A 17,841-nucleotide genomic window follows, 5' to 3' on the forward strand; every position below is an offset into this window, starting at 1 on the left:
TAATGCAGAATGTTGCTCTCTGTCTTCCCAGATCAGACAAAGTTCACCGTGAAACCCTCGAACATTTTTGAAGGGGACACAGTAACACTGACCTGTGAGATAAACTCAACATTTGCCAATGCGACCTGGTATCACTCTGACCAGCCCATCTCAACCAGCTCCCGGTACTCAATAGAGACAGTTTTAGCAACCAGAAGATCGATTCTTAAAATTACCAACGTTACGATGAAGGATTCTGGTATGATTTTCCATTGTTAAAACAGCAGATGTAAATCTCTAGTGTGGCTAGTTCTATGAAATGCAAAGATGAATGCAGTGGCTGCATTTTCCTAGAGGAAATGTGAAAATTACACTGCCCTTTGTAATTTTCCTGTTGTTTTCATTAATGAACTACATACTGACTGACACTGCCAGTAAGATGTGAACTGACTGAAATGATTGTACGTGACTGGTCTAAGTGCCAGGCTTCACTGTCATGTCAGGGGAGATGCTGGTGTCTGAATGGCTGTGAGGCCTTTCCACCCTTTTGGTGTGGTAACTGGAGGCTGTAGCTGAATTTGCCCTTAACATCCTTGTTCCCTTCACACACATGCTCTAACTAGTCAGAGCTCAGAGTTAAAATTTTGCATGTTTAGTGATTTTTGAAAATCAGAAACAGGTAAACTGGCAGCATTTTTCTGGGAGGAGCTATCAGGGGAATTATTATTATGTATTATCCGAGCTTGGACTCGAGCACCCACTCAGTTCTTCTCTTTGGACCATGGGTTCTACATTCAGCTTCAAAATGGGTAGCCTGTGATTAAGTATTTGGGCACACATATGCGAGGTAGGAATCATGGGTCCAAAATTCTTTGGACTAAGGATGCCCTGAACCTTGGTTTGTCCACTCTATGTAAGTGGTCTGCTCACTTGGCTATCCCAGTGGGGAAGGGAAACCCACATACTTAAAATATCTAGGAAGTTTGGAGCTCTGATTGCCAATCTCAAAATCAAGCCTGGCTGCATCTAAGGGGACCCGTGCCTGAGAGAGTGGCTGATAAAGAGAAAGGGACCTGTGTGACCTGGTCAATGGCCAGTTGAATATGAATCAGCAGTGCCCTGGAGAGACATCTGTGTCCTGGGGGACATCAGGCACAACATCTCCAGCTGGACAAGGGAGGGGTTTGTCCCACTCTGCTCTGGGCTGTGGAGGCCTCACTTCAAGTCCTGGGGGCAGTTTTGGGCACCAAAATACAAAAAAGGCATTAAGCTATTGGGCAGTGTCCAAAGGAGGACACAAGGATGGTGACGGGTCTGGAGGGGAAGCCATATGAGAAGCAGCTGAGGTCACTTGTTCTGTTCAGCCTCAAGGAGACTGAGGGGAGACCTCACTGTGGTCTTCAACTTCCTCATGAGGGGGAGCAGAGGGGCAGGTACAGATCTGTTCTCCCTGGTGACCAGGGACAAGACTCAAGGAGGTGGCATGAAGCTGAGTCGGGGGAGGTTTAGTTTGGATATCAGGAAAAGGTTTTTCACCCAGAGGGTGGTTGGGTGCTGGAACAGGCTCCCCAGGGCAGCACCAAGCCTGACAGAGTTCAAGAAGCGTTTGGACAATGCTCCCAGGCACATGGTGTGGCTCTTGGGGTGTCCTGTGCAGGGCTAAGAGTTGGGCTCAATGATCCTGATAGGTCCCTTCCAACTCAGCATAATCTGTGATTCTGTAATAAATACCCTGCTCTCTTTGGCAATACTTTCTGAACAGCTTGAGAGCCTACACTCCAAAGCCAGTTCTGGTGGAGTCCACCCTGAGCACCTCTCTGTCACCCCTTCTGTGTAGGTACCTTTTGCACGGTCAGTCTACATTCTTACCATGACATACTGCTGCCAGAAGAACTATGGGCAGTATACAGATCCCAAAAGCATCTACTCAGCCAGATCTGAAGTATTTCAGTCTGAGAACACTGATCTCAAGTACCCATCAACACTGAATCCTTATCTGGATACATTTGGCACCAGGAGCCTGCAGAAAGCATTCTTGAGGTGATCTGAGGGTACATACTGATCAGCAAGTAGCAGAGCCACTGCAGAGCAGGGACATGTGAAAACTAGATGTGGAAGTAGCTCCTAAATCTAAATATGGAGGCAAATTCAGCAAAAACTGCTGTTTATGCTTTACAGGTTCCTACAGGTGCATTTTCATACTGAGCAGTCCATTTCACACAGAGATACACACCGCCAAAGAAACAGTGTCTGTCTTTCCGCTACATGTCACTCCAAACTTCGAGGATATTGATGTCACATGTAACAGTCCTGAAGTGCAAACTAAGGGTCTTCTGCTGTCCTGTTGCATTGACAGACACTTAAAATCACTTAAGGTTTCCTGGAAAGTAAATGGAACAATCAACATTACAGGTAAGATTAATAAAAGGTTGTGTTTCACTTGCTAGGTTTGTTCATTGCTCAGAGGTCTTCTCCTATGTGGCTGCCCCAGAGTCCTGGGATGAATACAGGGTATGCTCCACAGGTGTGAGTGGCAGGAGGAGGGACAGACTCTGTATGTCTTGTGTAGGTGCCAGTGGGGTTTCAGGTGTCTCCATACACTGATGCCTTAAACTGTGCTATCCTGGATGGAAACAGCTGCCTGGACCAGCAGCACACCAGCGTCTTCCAAAAAGCTTATTTCTTCATAGTGTAATTTTGAGAGCAAGGATGAGTGCATCAGTCTCTACTGCTATCTCCAGAAGCACCCTTGAGGTACAAAGATCTTTCATGTACCACATAGTGAGATTTGGCAGTCAAGAGGTGCAAGTGCTGCACTGTGAAACAGCTGCTGTACAGCTAAATACGAGCACTGTTTCCCTCTCCACCTGTAGCTGTGATACATCACATACCAGCTGAGTCAGAGGCATCCCAAGAAGTTTTCCAATAAAAAGGTTAATAAAGCACCAAGTAAATGTGCTACAAAGAGCTACAAAGTAACATGACCAGAAATGCTCATAAACGTCTATGAACCATCACCCTAAACGGTCTATTGCTCTCTTAATATTTTATGAGTATGAAGTAACTGTTTATTGTTAACTATTTGCTGTAAATTAAGTTTAGCAGAAAGCAGGACTTCGAAATGAGCTAAAATCTTCAAAGCTCATGCAGGGAGTCACTTCCACAGAGAACAGCTGCCAGAGTGCAGCAGTGCTTGAAGGGTGAGGGGATCCTGGCCTACTGCAATGGGCTGTTTTACCCCTGATTCCCTGTGGCCAGGCTTTCCCCCAGGAAATCTGCTCTGCTCTCCTATCAGCTGCTCTGTCAGCTGCAGCATGGGACAGCTTTAGTGCTCACAGCTAAACCAGCACTCTTCAGATTTTAAGTTGAATGACTGTCAAGTACCTCCACATTTTTATTTCAGAATTTGACAACATTAAAATCTGCAGTGTTTACTTATGTTTTACTTACCTTTACTCCCCCTAAGTATCACAGATAATGGGGTTAGGCTTAACCAGAATACTCTTCATTTTGGTTGACCCTGAGGTTTCCAAGCAATGTTGTTGCTTTCTGACTGGTTTTGGCAGAAGAAATCTCAGCACAGTGCTGAGTGTTGCCATTCTGTGAGTGTTGCCAGAGTAAAAGATGTGCAGGAACTTCAGCAATGACAAGTTAAAAGTGCCATGCTGTCAATTACATACAAACACACAAGGGTTTCCATAGCTGGAGTAATTGCTTTTGCTTTCCAGAAGAATTTTTGGACATCATAGCCCTTCAAAGAATGCTTATTTCTCTCTAGGAGAATCCATCTTGAGTGGAAACTGCACTGGATACCAGTTGAACATCAATGAGTCACTGTGCCCACCTGAGAAGTCAGGTGCAGTGACCACATACACGTGTGAGCTGGAGACTGGACATGGAGCCAGGCGCACTCGAAGCATTGGAGTCACGTACCTACGGAAAGGTGAGGGGCAGGGACTTGTGACAGACCACCAGCTCTTTAATGCATAGATGGCCTCTGTGGCACACAGAATTTGCAAGAAAATGATTAAAAGTGATTCTCACTAATGTGACTTCTGTCCTGTGTTGTCTCAGCCCACATAACAATATCTTCAAGCACAAACTCCACAGTTTCTGAGGGATATGCGTTCAATGTAACATGTGAAAGTGATGTGAGCAATTATGACAGCATCAGTTGGAAAATCCAGTCTGGAGATGGCACAAAAACAGTAGACTGTGATATGTGTGTCAAAAACAAATTTCCAGCCACGTCTGTGCTCACAGTGAAGTCTGCCACGCAGGACTGGACAGGTGAGTGAGTATGGTCTCATTGGATACAAAGGCAATGAAATCTCTGTACCAGATCATTTACAGCATCCCTAGCCCTGCAAATCACTGTGAAGCCTGGCCACAGTAAACAAAAAAACCCCACAGTTAAAAGTACAAGTGTTGGAGGACAGCAAGGCTTGATGTTGCCAGCAGCACTGTACTTGTTCAGCATTCATGACCGTACAAAAGCTGAGGAGCACTTCTGTCGACTGAGACATGGTTTTGTATCACTTCTTTTAGGCACCTACATCTGCACATTCTCCCAGAAAAACCTGGAGAGTTCTGCCAATGTGACCATTGAGGTGATTTCCTTGCCCCTGAAGCAGAACATCCTGATAGACCCCATTACAACATCGATACAGTGCGAAGTGCCACACGCCCTCGAGTGCTGCATAAGTGCAAAGACTGTGAGAGACTACAGGGTTACATTTGTGGTTCAACAAAATGAGTTTCAAGTTGGTAAGACACAATAAACTTGCAGAATCATTAGTTTCGCTCTATGTCACAACCCAGTATCTGGGTTTTTTTGTTTTCAGTCAGGTCTGTGTAAACAAGTCATACTTAGTGCTTTCATGACAGCCCTGAAGTACTTCTGAGGGTGCAAAAAAAGGAAAATGGACTTTTTCTTGGATGGTTAGCATGCCTGGGGAATATGGCTAGGGTTACTACTGAAGTCACTGCTGTAGTGATAAACACATAATAGGTAAAGTCAATGTTTGGTTTGACTTGCCAGGCAGGGAGAAGTGGGTATCCTGACCCTTCTTCAGACTGGAAATTGCTGAACTCCTTTTATTTGCTTTAATCTTCCATTCTGCCACTTTTTAAAATGAATACTGAAAAAAAACGTTACCTAAGAAAATCTACTAAGTCATGAAAAATGTTGAGTAACCCATTAAGAATGCAATTCAAAAAACTATTCAATTTTCTTCGAGGATACAGCGGGCATGTCTTCAACAGCACAAGAGCCTAAGCTTCTATGTCTTCAAATTTAGGGCAATTCTGCAACTTCCATGATACATTTTTATATACTCAAAGTTTTCAAGTGAGTTGTTTTTATATACTAGAAATTTTCAAGTGAGTAACAAAACAGATAATTTGGAAAAAACGCAAATATGATCTACAAAAAATAACTCAGGAAACATTCAGGAGTGCAAAAACAACAGGCTGAGGAGTAAAGCAGGTGGAGATTGAGGAGTCCTTCAGTAGCTAAGAAAAAGGCAAGGATGCTGTTGCAAGAGACTTCAGCTGGAGACCCACCCTCAAGCACAGGCATTCTGAAAAGCAGTGGGAGGGGGGCACAGATCCTGAGTTCAAAACAACCATATAAACACAGCAAAACAGTATCTCAGCCTAAATGAAACACCTGTGGTAAAAGCAGGAAGAGTATTCTCAAAAACTATTTTCAAAGCAAATTTCAGTTCCTGCACAGTTAAGAGGGTTTGGGGAGGATTTGCTCATACACCAGTAAATGAAAAGGTATTGGTCATGCAGCAGCTGCTAGATTTATTATGGGGAGAATAAGACACAGAGAGCAGCATACAGAGAGAGAGCTTCTTCACAAAGGAAAGTGTTTTGTTTTTTTTTTCTAGTACCCACAGAAACAAAAGCTTTGCTGATGTTTTCTGCTGGTTTTAGTAGACTGACCCCAAATCTGTGTTAACCTGTCTCAATCCATCCATACAGAGAAAAGGAAAAAAGACAATTTGTTTTGCTACATGTACAATCACACGGAAAAAGAATGTAAGAAGGAGAAAGAGGTTGTGGCATATTGCAAGTTTATCAACCACATCGGACAGGGAGTCGACAGTGAACATATGAGACTACACTTGATACCTGGTAAGAAAAAAAGTAACTGTTTATAGCTGTTCTATAGGACATACCAATATCTTTGTTAAATCTGGTGCCACAAATTCATCACCAGTGACATCTAACAGGAACAGCTTTTGTTATCCAAGAACTTTTGTTTCCTTTTCTGACGGGAAATTTTTACACACAGAGGAAAATATCAGTTTTGATGTAATTAAAAAAAAAAAAAAATAGACAAGATGCTTTGTCTTTGCTGTATTTGAGAGTGGTCCCAGTATGTTCCAAAGCAGCAATATTTTAGTCATCTACTGCTCCTATTTCGCACCACCGAGCTTCATCCCCTGTGTTGAAATGTGGTCATGCAGCTCCCAGCTTGCAACAATTTAGCAAGGATCAAAGATTGTGGTGCCTCAGGAAGAAGTAATCTGGCTCAGGAGGGCAGCTGTGGGAGAGCATTTCCTCTTTGAATGCAAGAAGGGCAAGGTGAGGTGCTGCAGAGACCAGGGCAGCTTCCAGTCAGCTCCGCAGGGAATGTTTGGTAATTAGAATTCAGCATTGCTAAATCCAGCTTTGATATTTAGTTCTGACAAGACTTTGGATATTTCAACTTTTTTTTCTAAATTGGAAAGGAAGAAATGTTGAACATCCCCCTAATGCAGAAATTCTGGTTTTTCCACAGCAGTGGTGCCTACAGCTGAATCAGTGTATCTGCCAGATTTCACTCTCTTAGGCAATAAATATGCAGACACTTTAATTACTTTAATCACTTTAATCAGAAGATACTTACTGATATGACTAAGCCAATCAAAGACAATTAGCAACACTCACTGTTCATCAAAAATGTGTTGAGGCCTCACTAGCAAGGTCTTAATGAATTTCCTGTTAGTGCTACAGCAGTGTTGAGTACCTTAGCAGAATAAACTTTGTAGGAATTATTGTTCACTTAATGGTCAATATAATCCCACTCCAGATCTGTCTAACCCTGTAATCTGACAGATAAATCTAAATCTTTGGGTACTGGTTTGTTGATTTGATTCAGTACTCAAAAACCAAAGCTTTATTAGATTTCCTTTTTAATTTCCTGATTCATAAAAATTGGGAATGTGAGACATCCTGAAAGGTCATAATTAATGAAGACAGCAAGCTGAAATCCTAATTTAAAGATCTTTGAACAGGTCCCAAGTTTTCTGGGGGCAATTTATTCATCTCCCTTCTTCTTATTTTCTACCTCTGTCTCCTCTCTGTACAGGTAAGAAAGTTTCCTGCTCAGACAGATTGGGCACTGGAACAGAAAGGGCCACATTAATAAAGCCATGCTGCGATGTAAAAAATCCAAAAGGTTTTACCAGAGGCAATACAACTTACCAGTGCATCAACAGCTCATGGAGGGTTGTGAGGAATGACTGCCTGTCTGGACCAATAAATGACCTGCTGAGCAGTGCTGAGGTAACACTGATGGGTTTTTTAGAGGTTGGGCTGGGGAGGTGGGGGGGAAGATGGAGCAAAAATGTTGGTTGCATGATTTTTGCTTATCATAATGTAAAACATATGAAGCATTAAAAAGTTCCTTTTAAAAGGTGTGAAGAATGTTTGGCTCTATCTACATCAGCCAGTGAAAGAGCCAAGGTCCCCTCCTGGGGCCCAGAGGGCCTGAGGCACTGCATGGATAATGTCCATACACATGAATGCTTTGTCTCCCAGGCAAGGTGACCTTGTCCATGGCATCCATAAGGAGCAGTTGCTGGCCTGGAGCATTCCCTGAGCTGTGCTCAGGCACAAGCCCAGAGCATGTTACAGAGCACACCAACAGTAAGGCCATAGGAACAGCTCCAGGCCACTGCCCAACCTCATCCCCAGGCCCTTCCTACAGTGCCCACCCCGCTGGCCACTACATTTGACAGATGGGTGCCAGGCCTTGGTTTTCAGCCTTAGTATCCCCCCACAGTTCTCTTCCCACCCACAAACCATTCAGAGTCACCTTTCTCTCAGTGAGGTTAGAGAATTTCACACATGTGATGTGCTGTTACCTTCTGTTCCAGTCCTTGGTCAACAGCCCTGAGGCAAAAGCACAACTACCTTCCTACCTTGCACAGCTCAAGGAACAGACAGGAAAGGAGCTAACCACGATAAGCAATTCTTCAGCAAACCTAGGCGCAATCGTTACCATCCTGGATATGATCTCCTCTATCCCAGCAGAGGCAGAGGAGCTCACTATTCAGGTAAAGTTCTATTTTAAGTCTTATCTACACCTACCAAGCCCTTTGGCCCCTTTTGTCACAGGGGATGATGTTCTCCCTGAAGAAGTTTCACACTTACTTAGGATCAGGATCAGGAAAGTGTTAAGGGAATGAGATAAAGTGACAGCAAAGATACAGAGGAGTTTATGAAAACTCAAAATTATGAGGACAAGGAGCCTATGCATGAAAGAGAAGCTGCTGTAAGCTTAGCAACTAGAAATATTCTAGGAACACATGCATTCTCAGACAGGAGAGGACAAGGAATGACGGATGAAAAACTGGACATGAGCCAGCAATGTGCTCTTGCAGCCCAGATACCCAACCATGTCCTAGGCTGCTTAACAAGGAGTGTGACCAGCAGGTTGAGGGAGGTGATTCTGTCCCTCTGCTCTGCTCTGGTGAGATTCCACCTGGAGCACCGCATCCAGCTCTGGGGTTCCCAGGGCAAGAAAGATGTGGACATGCTGGAATGGGTCCAAAGGAGGGCCACAGAAATGATCAGAGGGCTGGAGCAGGTCCACTATGAGGAGAGGCTGAGACAGTTGGGGTTGTCCAGCCGTGAGAAGAGAAGGCTTGGGGAAGACCTTATTGCTGCTTTTCAATACTTAAAAGGGGCTTATAAGAAGATTTTTTATCAGGCCCTGTAGTGACAGGACAAGGGATGATGGTTTAAACTGAAAGAGGGTAGGTTTAGATTATGTATTAGGAATAAATTGTTTACTATGAGGGTAGTGAGGCACTGGAATAGATTTACCAGAGAAGCTGTGGATGCCCCAAGCCCTGGAAGTGTCCAGGATCAAGCTGGATGTCCCTGCCCTGGAAGGGAGGTTGGATTGGATGACCTTTAAGTGTCAAAACCATTCTGTGATTCTATGATTCCATGAGTAGAAGTAGGAATAGAAAAAAAAGGTTGAAATAGAAATAGGGAGAGTAAATTTCAGGAACCATGATCAAGCAAGGAAAATACATTGGTTGTAACAACAAATGAGTAACAAAAGAAACCTTAGAAATAATTGGAAACCTTGATTGTGAGGTCCAGAGGAAACACACTGCTCTTCTAAACAGAAAAGTGCAAAAAGGCTTGGTAATTTGTAGATAGAGAGCCCTACATGAGACACCAAGAAATCAAAGACAGCACGAATGCTGAGAAAGAATGGAAAGAAAGCTGGAGATGCAAAAATACTAAATAATGTGTAAAAAAATAGTCACACAGCTCTGCTTTTGGAAACCTTAACTTGCAAACAGAGTATGCAGAGGGTTAACAACAGAAGACTTCACATGGATTGAGCAAAATATGAAAATACTAGGCTTTTTCAAAAGGCACTTCTAGGACCATGCATAAATTACCATCAGAAACAACAATTAATTGTATGGGGTTTCAGTAACTGCATTATTCTGTTGTTGTTCCAGAATTTCCTATCCACAGTGGACTTAGTTGTTAATGATTCCACAACTGAAGCTTGGAAAAACCTGAGCAAAGAGAACACACGACAAAGTTCTTTGTTACTGCAGTCAGTAGAAAATTTTTCCCTGCGCCTCCAACCAGTTAATAACACCATTCCTTCTGTCTCTGCAAACACCATTCAGCTCCAAGGGGCAGTTGTCAAGGAAAATAACAACACAGATTATAACAAGGACTTCCGCAGTGCAGAAAACCTCACAGTCAACGTGCTTATCAGTGGCACTGAAATCCAGACTCTAACCCAAAATTCAACAATTGTCAGTGTGATGTACTCAAAACTTGGATGTATTTTGCCTCAGAATAGGTTCGAATATATGAACGGTTTATTGATAACAACAACTTTGAGCAACAACAGAAGCCAGAAGTTCGATGTTAATATGACATTTGCAAAGAAAAACTTGTCTCTAAAGATGCCTAAGTGTGTCTTTTGGAACTTCACACTCAACAATCACAGGGGGGACTGGGATACTAGTGGCTGCACAACCACAGAGTCAGGAAATTATGTCATTTGCTCGTGCAATCACTTGACATCATTCTCCATCCTGATGTCTCCTGACAGATCCTCCGAGGTAAGCTTTGAAGCTTATATTTCCTATGTTGGCCTGGCCATTTCAATTGTGAGCTTGGTGGTCTGCATTATAATTGAATCCTTGGTCTGGAAGTACGTGACAAACAACACAACCTCCTACATGCGCCACGTCTGTATTCTCAACATTGCTACATCCCTGCTGATTGCTGACGTTTGGTTCATTGTCACTGCCTCCATTGATCAAAACCAGCAGAGGAGCAGAGACATCTGTATCATGGCCACCTTCTTCATCCATTTTTTCTACCTGTGTGTCTTTTTCTGGATGCTGAGCCTGGGCCTCATCCTTTTCTACAGACTGGTGTTCATCTTACACAACACGAGTAAGACTGCTCAGAAGGCGGTGGCATTCTGCCTGGGATACGTGTGCCCCTTTGTCATTGCAGTCACCACCATTGCTGTCACCCTGCCAAAGAACAATTACACGAGAAAGGATGTCTGCTGGCTCAACTGGAAGGACAGCAAAGCTCTCCTGGCCTTTGTCATACCTGCCTTAATCATTGTGGCCACGAACTTGTTCATCGCTGCAGTTGTTATAATAAAAATACTGAGGCCAACTATTGGGGATAGGTCAAGTGGGCAGGAGAGGAAATCTCTGTTTCAAATTGGCAAAAGTGTGGCTATCCTGACACCACTGTTAGGCCTCACATGGGGTTTTGGCCTTGCCACCATCATCAAAAACAGTCATCGAGCTTTCCACATCCTCTTTGCTCTGCTCAACACTTTCCAGGTGAGTTACACATAGTTTTATTTCCTCTGTTATGATTTAACATAGAGACATTATTGCAGTGCTGTGCTTGGCAGGGCATAAAAACAGCAGGGGAAAGTTCAGATTTGCTTTACACATCCTTATTCCAAAAGGGCTCTTTGGGAAACCCATTCCAGGAGTTCAGCAGTATTTCATATTCTCAACTGCCTTAACAGATGTGCCTTATAGATAAAGCTGGCCTAAAGAGAACTCCCTACTTTGTCAGTAGTTTTGGGATCAACTTCATTGCTGAATACCAGGAAAACAGTTCTGTTATGTTCAGGTAGGCAAACTTGAGCATCCCAGTTCTCACTCATAGTGCACCTGGAGGCACTGTGTTATGCTTTTGTGGGTTCAAGTATAAACAACATGAAAGTCACCAGGATCAGCTGAGCAGTACTAATGATAAAGGCAGGAACTGACAAAAAATACACACTATTGAGTGTTTTCAGTCAGTATGACTTTTACAACTTATTTAGGTGGCCAGAACGATCCCAATACAAGGAGATTTCTTAAGGACAAAACAGTTATGTGTACTCTCTCTCTTTAAAGAGAATTGTTACGAATTGCCGTTGTTAAGAATGACATCAAAACTGTGTTCCTCAAACCAAACTCACTGGCCTTTTTCTTGGAAGCTGCTAGTTTTCCTGGAGAGCATAGGTAGGACATGTCTTCCATGCACAAACATTCCTTCTTCCAAGTACATTTAGTGCTACCAAACTGTGTCACTTTGTAGACCACATAAACACGAAATTGAAATAAACCAGGCCTGGAGAACTGCCAAATCAACAGTCCACTATGTGATATGTGAAAATGGCCTATATCAAAAAGTTCAGAGTTTAAATAATACCATGGACAATGTTTGAGATAATTATGAGATATTGCAATTAAAGGTTGGTATCATCAAAATGCATATAATTATCTGTCTCCTAGGGATTTTTCATTTTGGTGTTTGGGACTCTCTGGGACAAGAAGGTAAGGATTCAAACTATTTCTTACATTATGTCAAAATATTGTTGGAATTTGAACAGAATTTCTGTATTTACTGATTGATTAATTTTTTAAACAAATAGATACAAGAAGCCCTGTTGAAGAGGAATTCATCATCCAAATGGAGTTCACAGCAATCAAAGGTTAGAACCTTGACCTAAGAATGTATTTCAGTTACTACTGAGTAGTCTAACGTTCTCCAGTGCACTTTATATTCTGCATTATTTATTAGAACAAGTCAGAGAAGACACTAACAACATAAATATGATATATCCCCTTTTTCAAAGTTCATTATTTCAACTGTAATTGGTAAAAAAATGAGAAGGAGGTTAGTGAACATTTGCTTTAAATTCCACAAAAAATAAACTAGAAAATATAACTGATACTTTTAGTTAGAAAACAGAAAATTTCTTTGGCACTATTATTTATTCACAACCTCAGAGAAATGCAATGGAGGCCTCTCAAGGAATTATTATTTCAACTTATATTTCTGCATTTATAACACCTTCCCAAAAAATGCCAGGATGTGTAAGAACCTTAGAATGGTTTGGGTTGCAAGGGACCTTTAAGATCTAGTACCAACACCCACCTCCCCTTCTTCCTGAGCTGCCAATGGTGCTGGCATCACCCTTATATGGCAATAAAGCTTGATTTTATGTTGGTATCTGAACAGAGTTTATTCAGAAGAGCCTGTACAGGTGTTGCTAAAGAACTAGGAAGCTGACTTAAAAGCAAGGATAATTAAGAAGATGAGAACATAGGCTCAAAGGAATTAAGGAGTCCCTTAGACGTGAACTGTCAGTTCAGAAGAGCAGCATTGGATCAAATCACTCCAGTTTCCACAGGAATTGCTGAAGCTGGAATGTGCCCTCAGGGATCATCTTGCACCACACTCCCATCAGAGCATGGCCAGCTAGAGCTCAGAGCTGTGTCCAGCTGGGGTTTGAGTAGCTCCAAGAATGGATACAACACAATCTCTATGTGCAGCCTTTTCCTGTGTTTGACCACCTTCACAGTGAAAAAGTTTCATCTTAAGTGGGATTTCCTGTATTTCTATTTGTTCTCAATGCCTCTTGTCCTTCCACTGGGCACCAAGGAGAAAAGTCTGGCTCTGGCTTTACTCTGTCCTGGTCAGATAGACCCCAGCATGTCCTGGCATTTGATTTGTTCCTCCCCAGGGACAGGAGGACTTGGCACTTCCCTTTGCCAAACTTCATAAGATTCCATTTCTCCAGCCTGCTGAGGTCTGAGAATGAGCAAATAAAGCAATATCAAAGTCTTTCATTAAGCTTTTTATTTGTGATTCATTTACCTTCTTTCTCTACCACCTTATGATATAGATGACAATACACAACACTGCCTAATTACCCCCACCAGGGTACAACTAACAAATGAAGAAGGACTGAACAGAAAAAGATGTGTTTTCCATACCTTTTTTTAACACATCTTTGGAAGAATCCCGTTAAATTCTCAAACCACTCCAGAACTGAAAAAACCCTTCATTTTAGCAGCAGTAAGTGCCTTCCTTCCTTTGCATCTGGACTGCACAGAGTTGTGTTCCAGTGCCCTCTACCGTGCCAAATTAAACTTGCCTCGGATTATCTCAGGCTGCTGGCCGTCAAGAACAATCCCCATTCACATAAAATCTTAGCTTTTCTGGCTACCTTAATGGCCGTACTGCCACAGATAAGAGACCAGGACCCGTTACTGCCTGTTAGAACAGACTGGAGCCTAAGCCATCTTCCCTGGCCAACAGTTAGAGACAAGCAATTTGTGCCATGTAGTTTCTTTTAAAGTTGATCTCCTTCATCACCACCATAAACATGCAAATGTGTGAACATTTGTGAGGTATCGTGTGATGCCTCATGAACATCTGACTTGGCCTTCTGTGGATTGTTTCCTCATACTACTGAAACAAAGTTTATTGGAACTTTTTTGTTTTTTCTCCCTAAATTGGGGCTACAAAGAAAGTTCTTTTGACAAAAAGCAATTTTCTCTCTTATAGTCATCCTCCCTGATCCTGGTGACGCCAATGCTTGCTATGAGCTACCCATTTTCAAGAACCTTTAACAACTTATGTGGGAAAACAGGTATGTGACACTAGATCTCCCTTACTGAAGCACAAACAAGGTTTTGCCTTCATTCTTGCTCTCAGAGTCTGTCTGTCCTGATATCCATCAATTTGTCTCTCCATGCATCCACAGATGGTTTTTAATCTTCTAATTTAAAGGAACTGCAATGAGTCTAATTGTAGCCTAATCCTAGCAGCACAATTGTCTATCTCTAAAACAATTATTGGATGTTTCACCAATTCTAAACCCCACTAACTGAGCTTTGTTTTGAGCTTAATGGCACAGTTCATCCATTATTCATGTACTCTTCATCACCTTGGAGCTGTATTTCTTCAAAGGTTCTCTGGCTGTCATTTTGTGAACGTCACCATTTCAGTTAAGACTTCCTCTTGCAAAAAGCATTTCTGGAAATAACATTTAATTTCTAAGTGTCCAATCTTTGTATCTAAACATTGTTCAGAGAAGATAGTGACACTTGGGTCTTAGTTTAGGCCCTCGTGGCCACAAGAGGGAGGGTGCTGGGATTCATCTCAGGAGCTTGTGGATGTGTTGTGTTCTGGATGTGTGCCCATACTCCAGGAGAAGCACTAAGTGCCTTCATTTGTGTGAGAAAATCATTGCCCTGTGGCACAATTGGCTGTTCAAGCTGACGCATCCTGGCTGTGTCGCCAAACACAGAGAGTTCTGTGGTTGCTGGTATTGCTATAATCCAGGTAGTGCCAGAGCTGCAGGGCAAGGCAGAGCCACCTCAGCCACCAGCACAGGTGTGACTGTCCTTTCTTTGCAGTGCCAGCATGTTCCAGACTCTCTGGCCTTGTCTAACCCCTGTGCTTTGTTTTGCAGGAAAATACAGAGTATCTTCTTCAGAGCCATCCACTTCTTCCACTGAAAATACTTCCAAGGCATATTCCTTGCTTAACTGAAGCACTGCCATTGCTAAATTGTGTGAGTCTGAAAGGACCTCTTCCAAGACACACACAAAAAGTACCTGGGAGTCACCAGGAAGCAGACTGCTTCGTTTTGACTGAACTGTGCCTTGGTGCATTCTTCTGGAATAATCATTTCTGGTTAATGTGTAAGGCAGGGAAGCTGAGAGGTGGAATTTCACAAGGTCTGCCAATCCCAGAAGAGATGACGAGGATTTGAAGGCCTTCAAGTGCAAGAAAGGACCGAGAAAGGGAGTGAAGAATTCTCAGCCCTCAAGTGGGTGCTTAGCACTATGCAGTACTGAGCCATGAATTGCAGTGCTTCACACAGTTGTTGTCCAGTGGATTTGGTATTTCTCCTATCAACTCTGTGAGTGATCCCAAAGGCCTGTGTAGATACACAAGTACCTCACAGCTTCTCTCCTGCCCTCATATTAGAGTCTAGAAAGGCCATAGTAGTCTCCACTTTCTATTTAAGACTTTCTGGAACCAAAAATTTGTAAATGAGAAGGCCCATTTCAGATCTTCACTTTTGACTTACATAAAATGAAGACCATGATGATTCCTCCGTGGTCTTCTTTCAGATGGAAAGACTGAAAGCTCCATGTGGCACTTTTTTGAAGAAAAGGAAGCTTTATGCCCTTAACAACATTTTTCTTTCCCTTGATATCTAATGTGGTAAGACAGAGATGGTTTCTGCTGTCTGCCACAGAGGGGACTGCATTTATTTAATGCATAGTAGTGTTCAGAATACAAGGAGTGCCTTGTGTAAAGTCTGTATGTTTGGGTCTTCTCTCAGAGGAGAAACACACTTGGAGGACTCAGAGAATAAACTCTGTAGTGAATATAAATCACCACATGACAGGCAGGATGAATGGTTTTATATAAATTATTGCTCTAACACTACATTTGTGGAACCAGTTATTTCAAGGCTGTACACCTTTAAAGGAGGGATTCCTGTCTTGAGAAGAACCTGAAAAGTATTTATAATGCACACAAATGTTACAAAATTTAATGTACAATATAGTAGATGGAATCATGAAGATTTAGATTTGAGGCCAATATCAAATACTGCAGTCAGATGGTACAGCCCCATTTGATTGTCAGGGAATCAGGCCTGTGTTCGCCAATGGTGAACCTGTTCCTGGAACTCTGGAGTGAATCAGGATGAGAAACTGTTCCCTACAGTTAGAAGCACTTATGATGGTTTGGTATGGGCAAGGTGGGGATGACTAAAGACAATAATCAAGCATCAATTAAATATGGTATTTATATGAAAGCAATTGGGTTTTTCTTCAAGATGTAGATATAATGCTAGAACTAGAACACACTTCAAGATGAAAATCCAGAATGCCTTTGAACTGCATGCCCAGTGGAAACTTGAAAATCCCACCTTCACGCATTATTTCAATCAAATCTTGTTTTTGTGCAGCCATTTGGTTTAACTCACTCTGGAAATAGTGTGTGCAATAATGAACATCCTCTCCTGCTGAGTGAGAACAGGCTTTACATGGACTGTAAAGTATAAGTGCCTGCACAGTCCCAGTTCCACCACACCGTGTCCCTGCAGGCATTTCATCCCTGAGGTTTCACCACACTTCCCAGTTTAGCTGAGCCTGGCTCTTGACTGCCTGTGCATGAGAAATCAGGATGTGATACCAAGCTGCCTGGCACCAAAGGGCCATCTTTGGGGGATCTTCAAAGGCAAAGTCCTTGCCAGCATAACGAAAGCCATGACAATTCACCAACGAGAAGCAGCTGAGAAATTACCTGTGCCAGTCTAAAGACTTGGGGTCAAGCTTCACTTGAATACAGACACAGATAAAGATAAAATGGGAGAGAAGAAAAGGGGGGAATACTGAATGGGACAAGAAGGGGAAACACATAGCAACAAACGTCCTGTACCCCTTCCCCCCACTCTCAGCAGCAAGAACCAAGTCTTTGTCATAGGCAGTGTGAGCAGTGGGCTCACTAATAGTTTTCTCCCTTCATGAGTCTGGTATTTTGGGTTGTTACCCCGATTCTTCCCTTTACTCTGACCCAACTCCCTTTATTCATCTTCCCTTCTTGAAGTAAAGGCTGTCACAGGGCTCATTTCCTGATGATTCCTGTCACTCATGTACCTCCCTTCCCTGGACAGCTGTCCCTCTGCCATGGCTGTGGCCCTGCCTGGACTATAAATAAACCAGTGTGGGGATCAAATAGAAGTTGCAGGGCTTTTTCCATTTGCAGCTTGGCTGGAGTAATCCCTCTAAACAATGGTTTCAGGAGAAGGTCCTGGTTGACCCTGGTTCAGCACTGCTGCAGGCATCGCCCAAATCATTGAGCCCATGGTGTCCCCGGGGTCAGGTGAGCCAGGGTAGCCAAGAAGGAGCCTGTCCACAGCTATCCCTGAAAGGGATGGCCACCAGCCCTCAGTGAAACTCCTGTGTGACTGCAGGTCTGCACCTGCCAGCCATGCTGCAAAAGATGAGGTGTCTTGTTAACAACAAAGAAAATATCTGCCCAGCAGAACCATCTAGTTCCAGTCCCAGCCTTGGACAAGGAAACAACCATACAAGAGTTTCCCTGCTGTGATGCTCTGAAGGGAGCCAGACCATCAAACAGGGCCCAAATGCACCCAGGACCACTTGGTGGGACATCCCCCGTGTCTGGAAGCCACGACAGGTTCTCCTGGCAGAGAAGAGTCAGTGTGTGGTTTGGCAGAGTGGAGACTTGGGCTCTGTC

The 17,841-nt window shown here is 43.1% G+C and overlaps 1 protein-coding gene across 2 annotated transcripts in view; it reads left to right on the forward strand.

The window, feature by feature from the left end:
- Positions 1 to 17,316, forward strand: part of ADGRF5 (adhesion G protein-coupled receptor F5) — a 49,286-nt gene extending 31,970 nt beyond the window's left edge. For both annotated transcript variants that reach the window (XM_019282232.3, XM_019282231.3), the window contains exons 10-22: positions 32 to 238; positions 2,158 to 2,391; positions 3,758 to 3,922; positions 4,054 to 4,269; positions 4,528 to 4,746; positions 5,971 to 6,123; positions 7,343 to 7,539; positions 8,133 to 8,312; positions 9,741 to 11,108; positions 12,060 to 12,101; positions 12,200 to 12,259; positions 14,122 to 14,206; positions 15,032 to 17,316. In XM_019282232.3, coding sequence (XP_019137777.1) covers positions 32 to 238; positions 2,158 to 2,391; positions 3,758 to 3,922; positions 4,054 to 4,269; positions 4,528 to 4,746; positions 5,971 to 6,123; positions 7,343 to 7,539; positions 8,133 to 8,312; positions 9,741 to 11,108; positions 12,060 to 12,101; positions 12,200 to 12,259; positions 14,122 to 14,206; positions 15,032 to 15,111 — 3,206 coding nt within the window. In that variant the 3' untranslated portion in view covers positions 15,112 to 17,316. The remainder of the gene's footprint in view (positions 1 to 31; positions 239 to 2,157; positions 2,392 to 3,757; positions 3,923 to 4,053; positions 4,270 to 4,527; positions 4,747 to 5,970; positions 6,124 to 7,342; positions 7,540 to 8,132; positions 8,313 to 9,740; positions 11,109 to 12,059; positions 12,102 to 12,199; positions 12,260 to 14,121; positions 14,207 to 15,031) is intronic.
- Positions 17,317 to 17,841: the final 525 nt, after the last annotated feature.

Source organism: Corvus cornix, chromosome 3 (genome assembly GCF_000738735.6).
Source record: "Corvus cornix cornix isolate S_Up_H32 chromosome 3, ASM73873v5, whole genome shotgun sequence".
In the NCBI taxonomy this organism is placed as follows: Eukaryota; Metazoa; Chordata; class Aves; order Passeriformes; family Corvidae; genus Corvus; species Corvus cornix.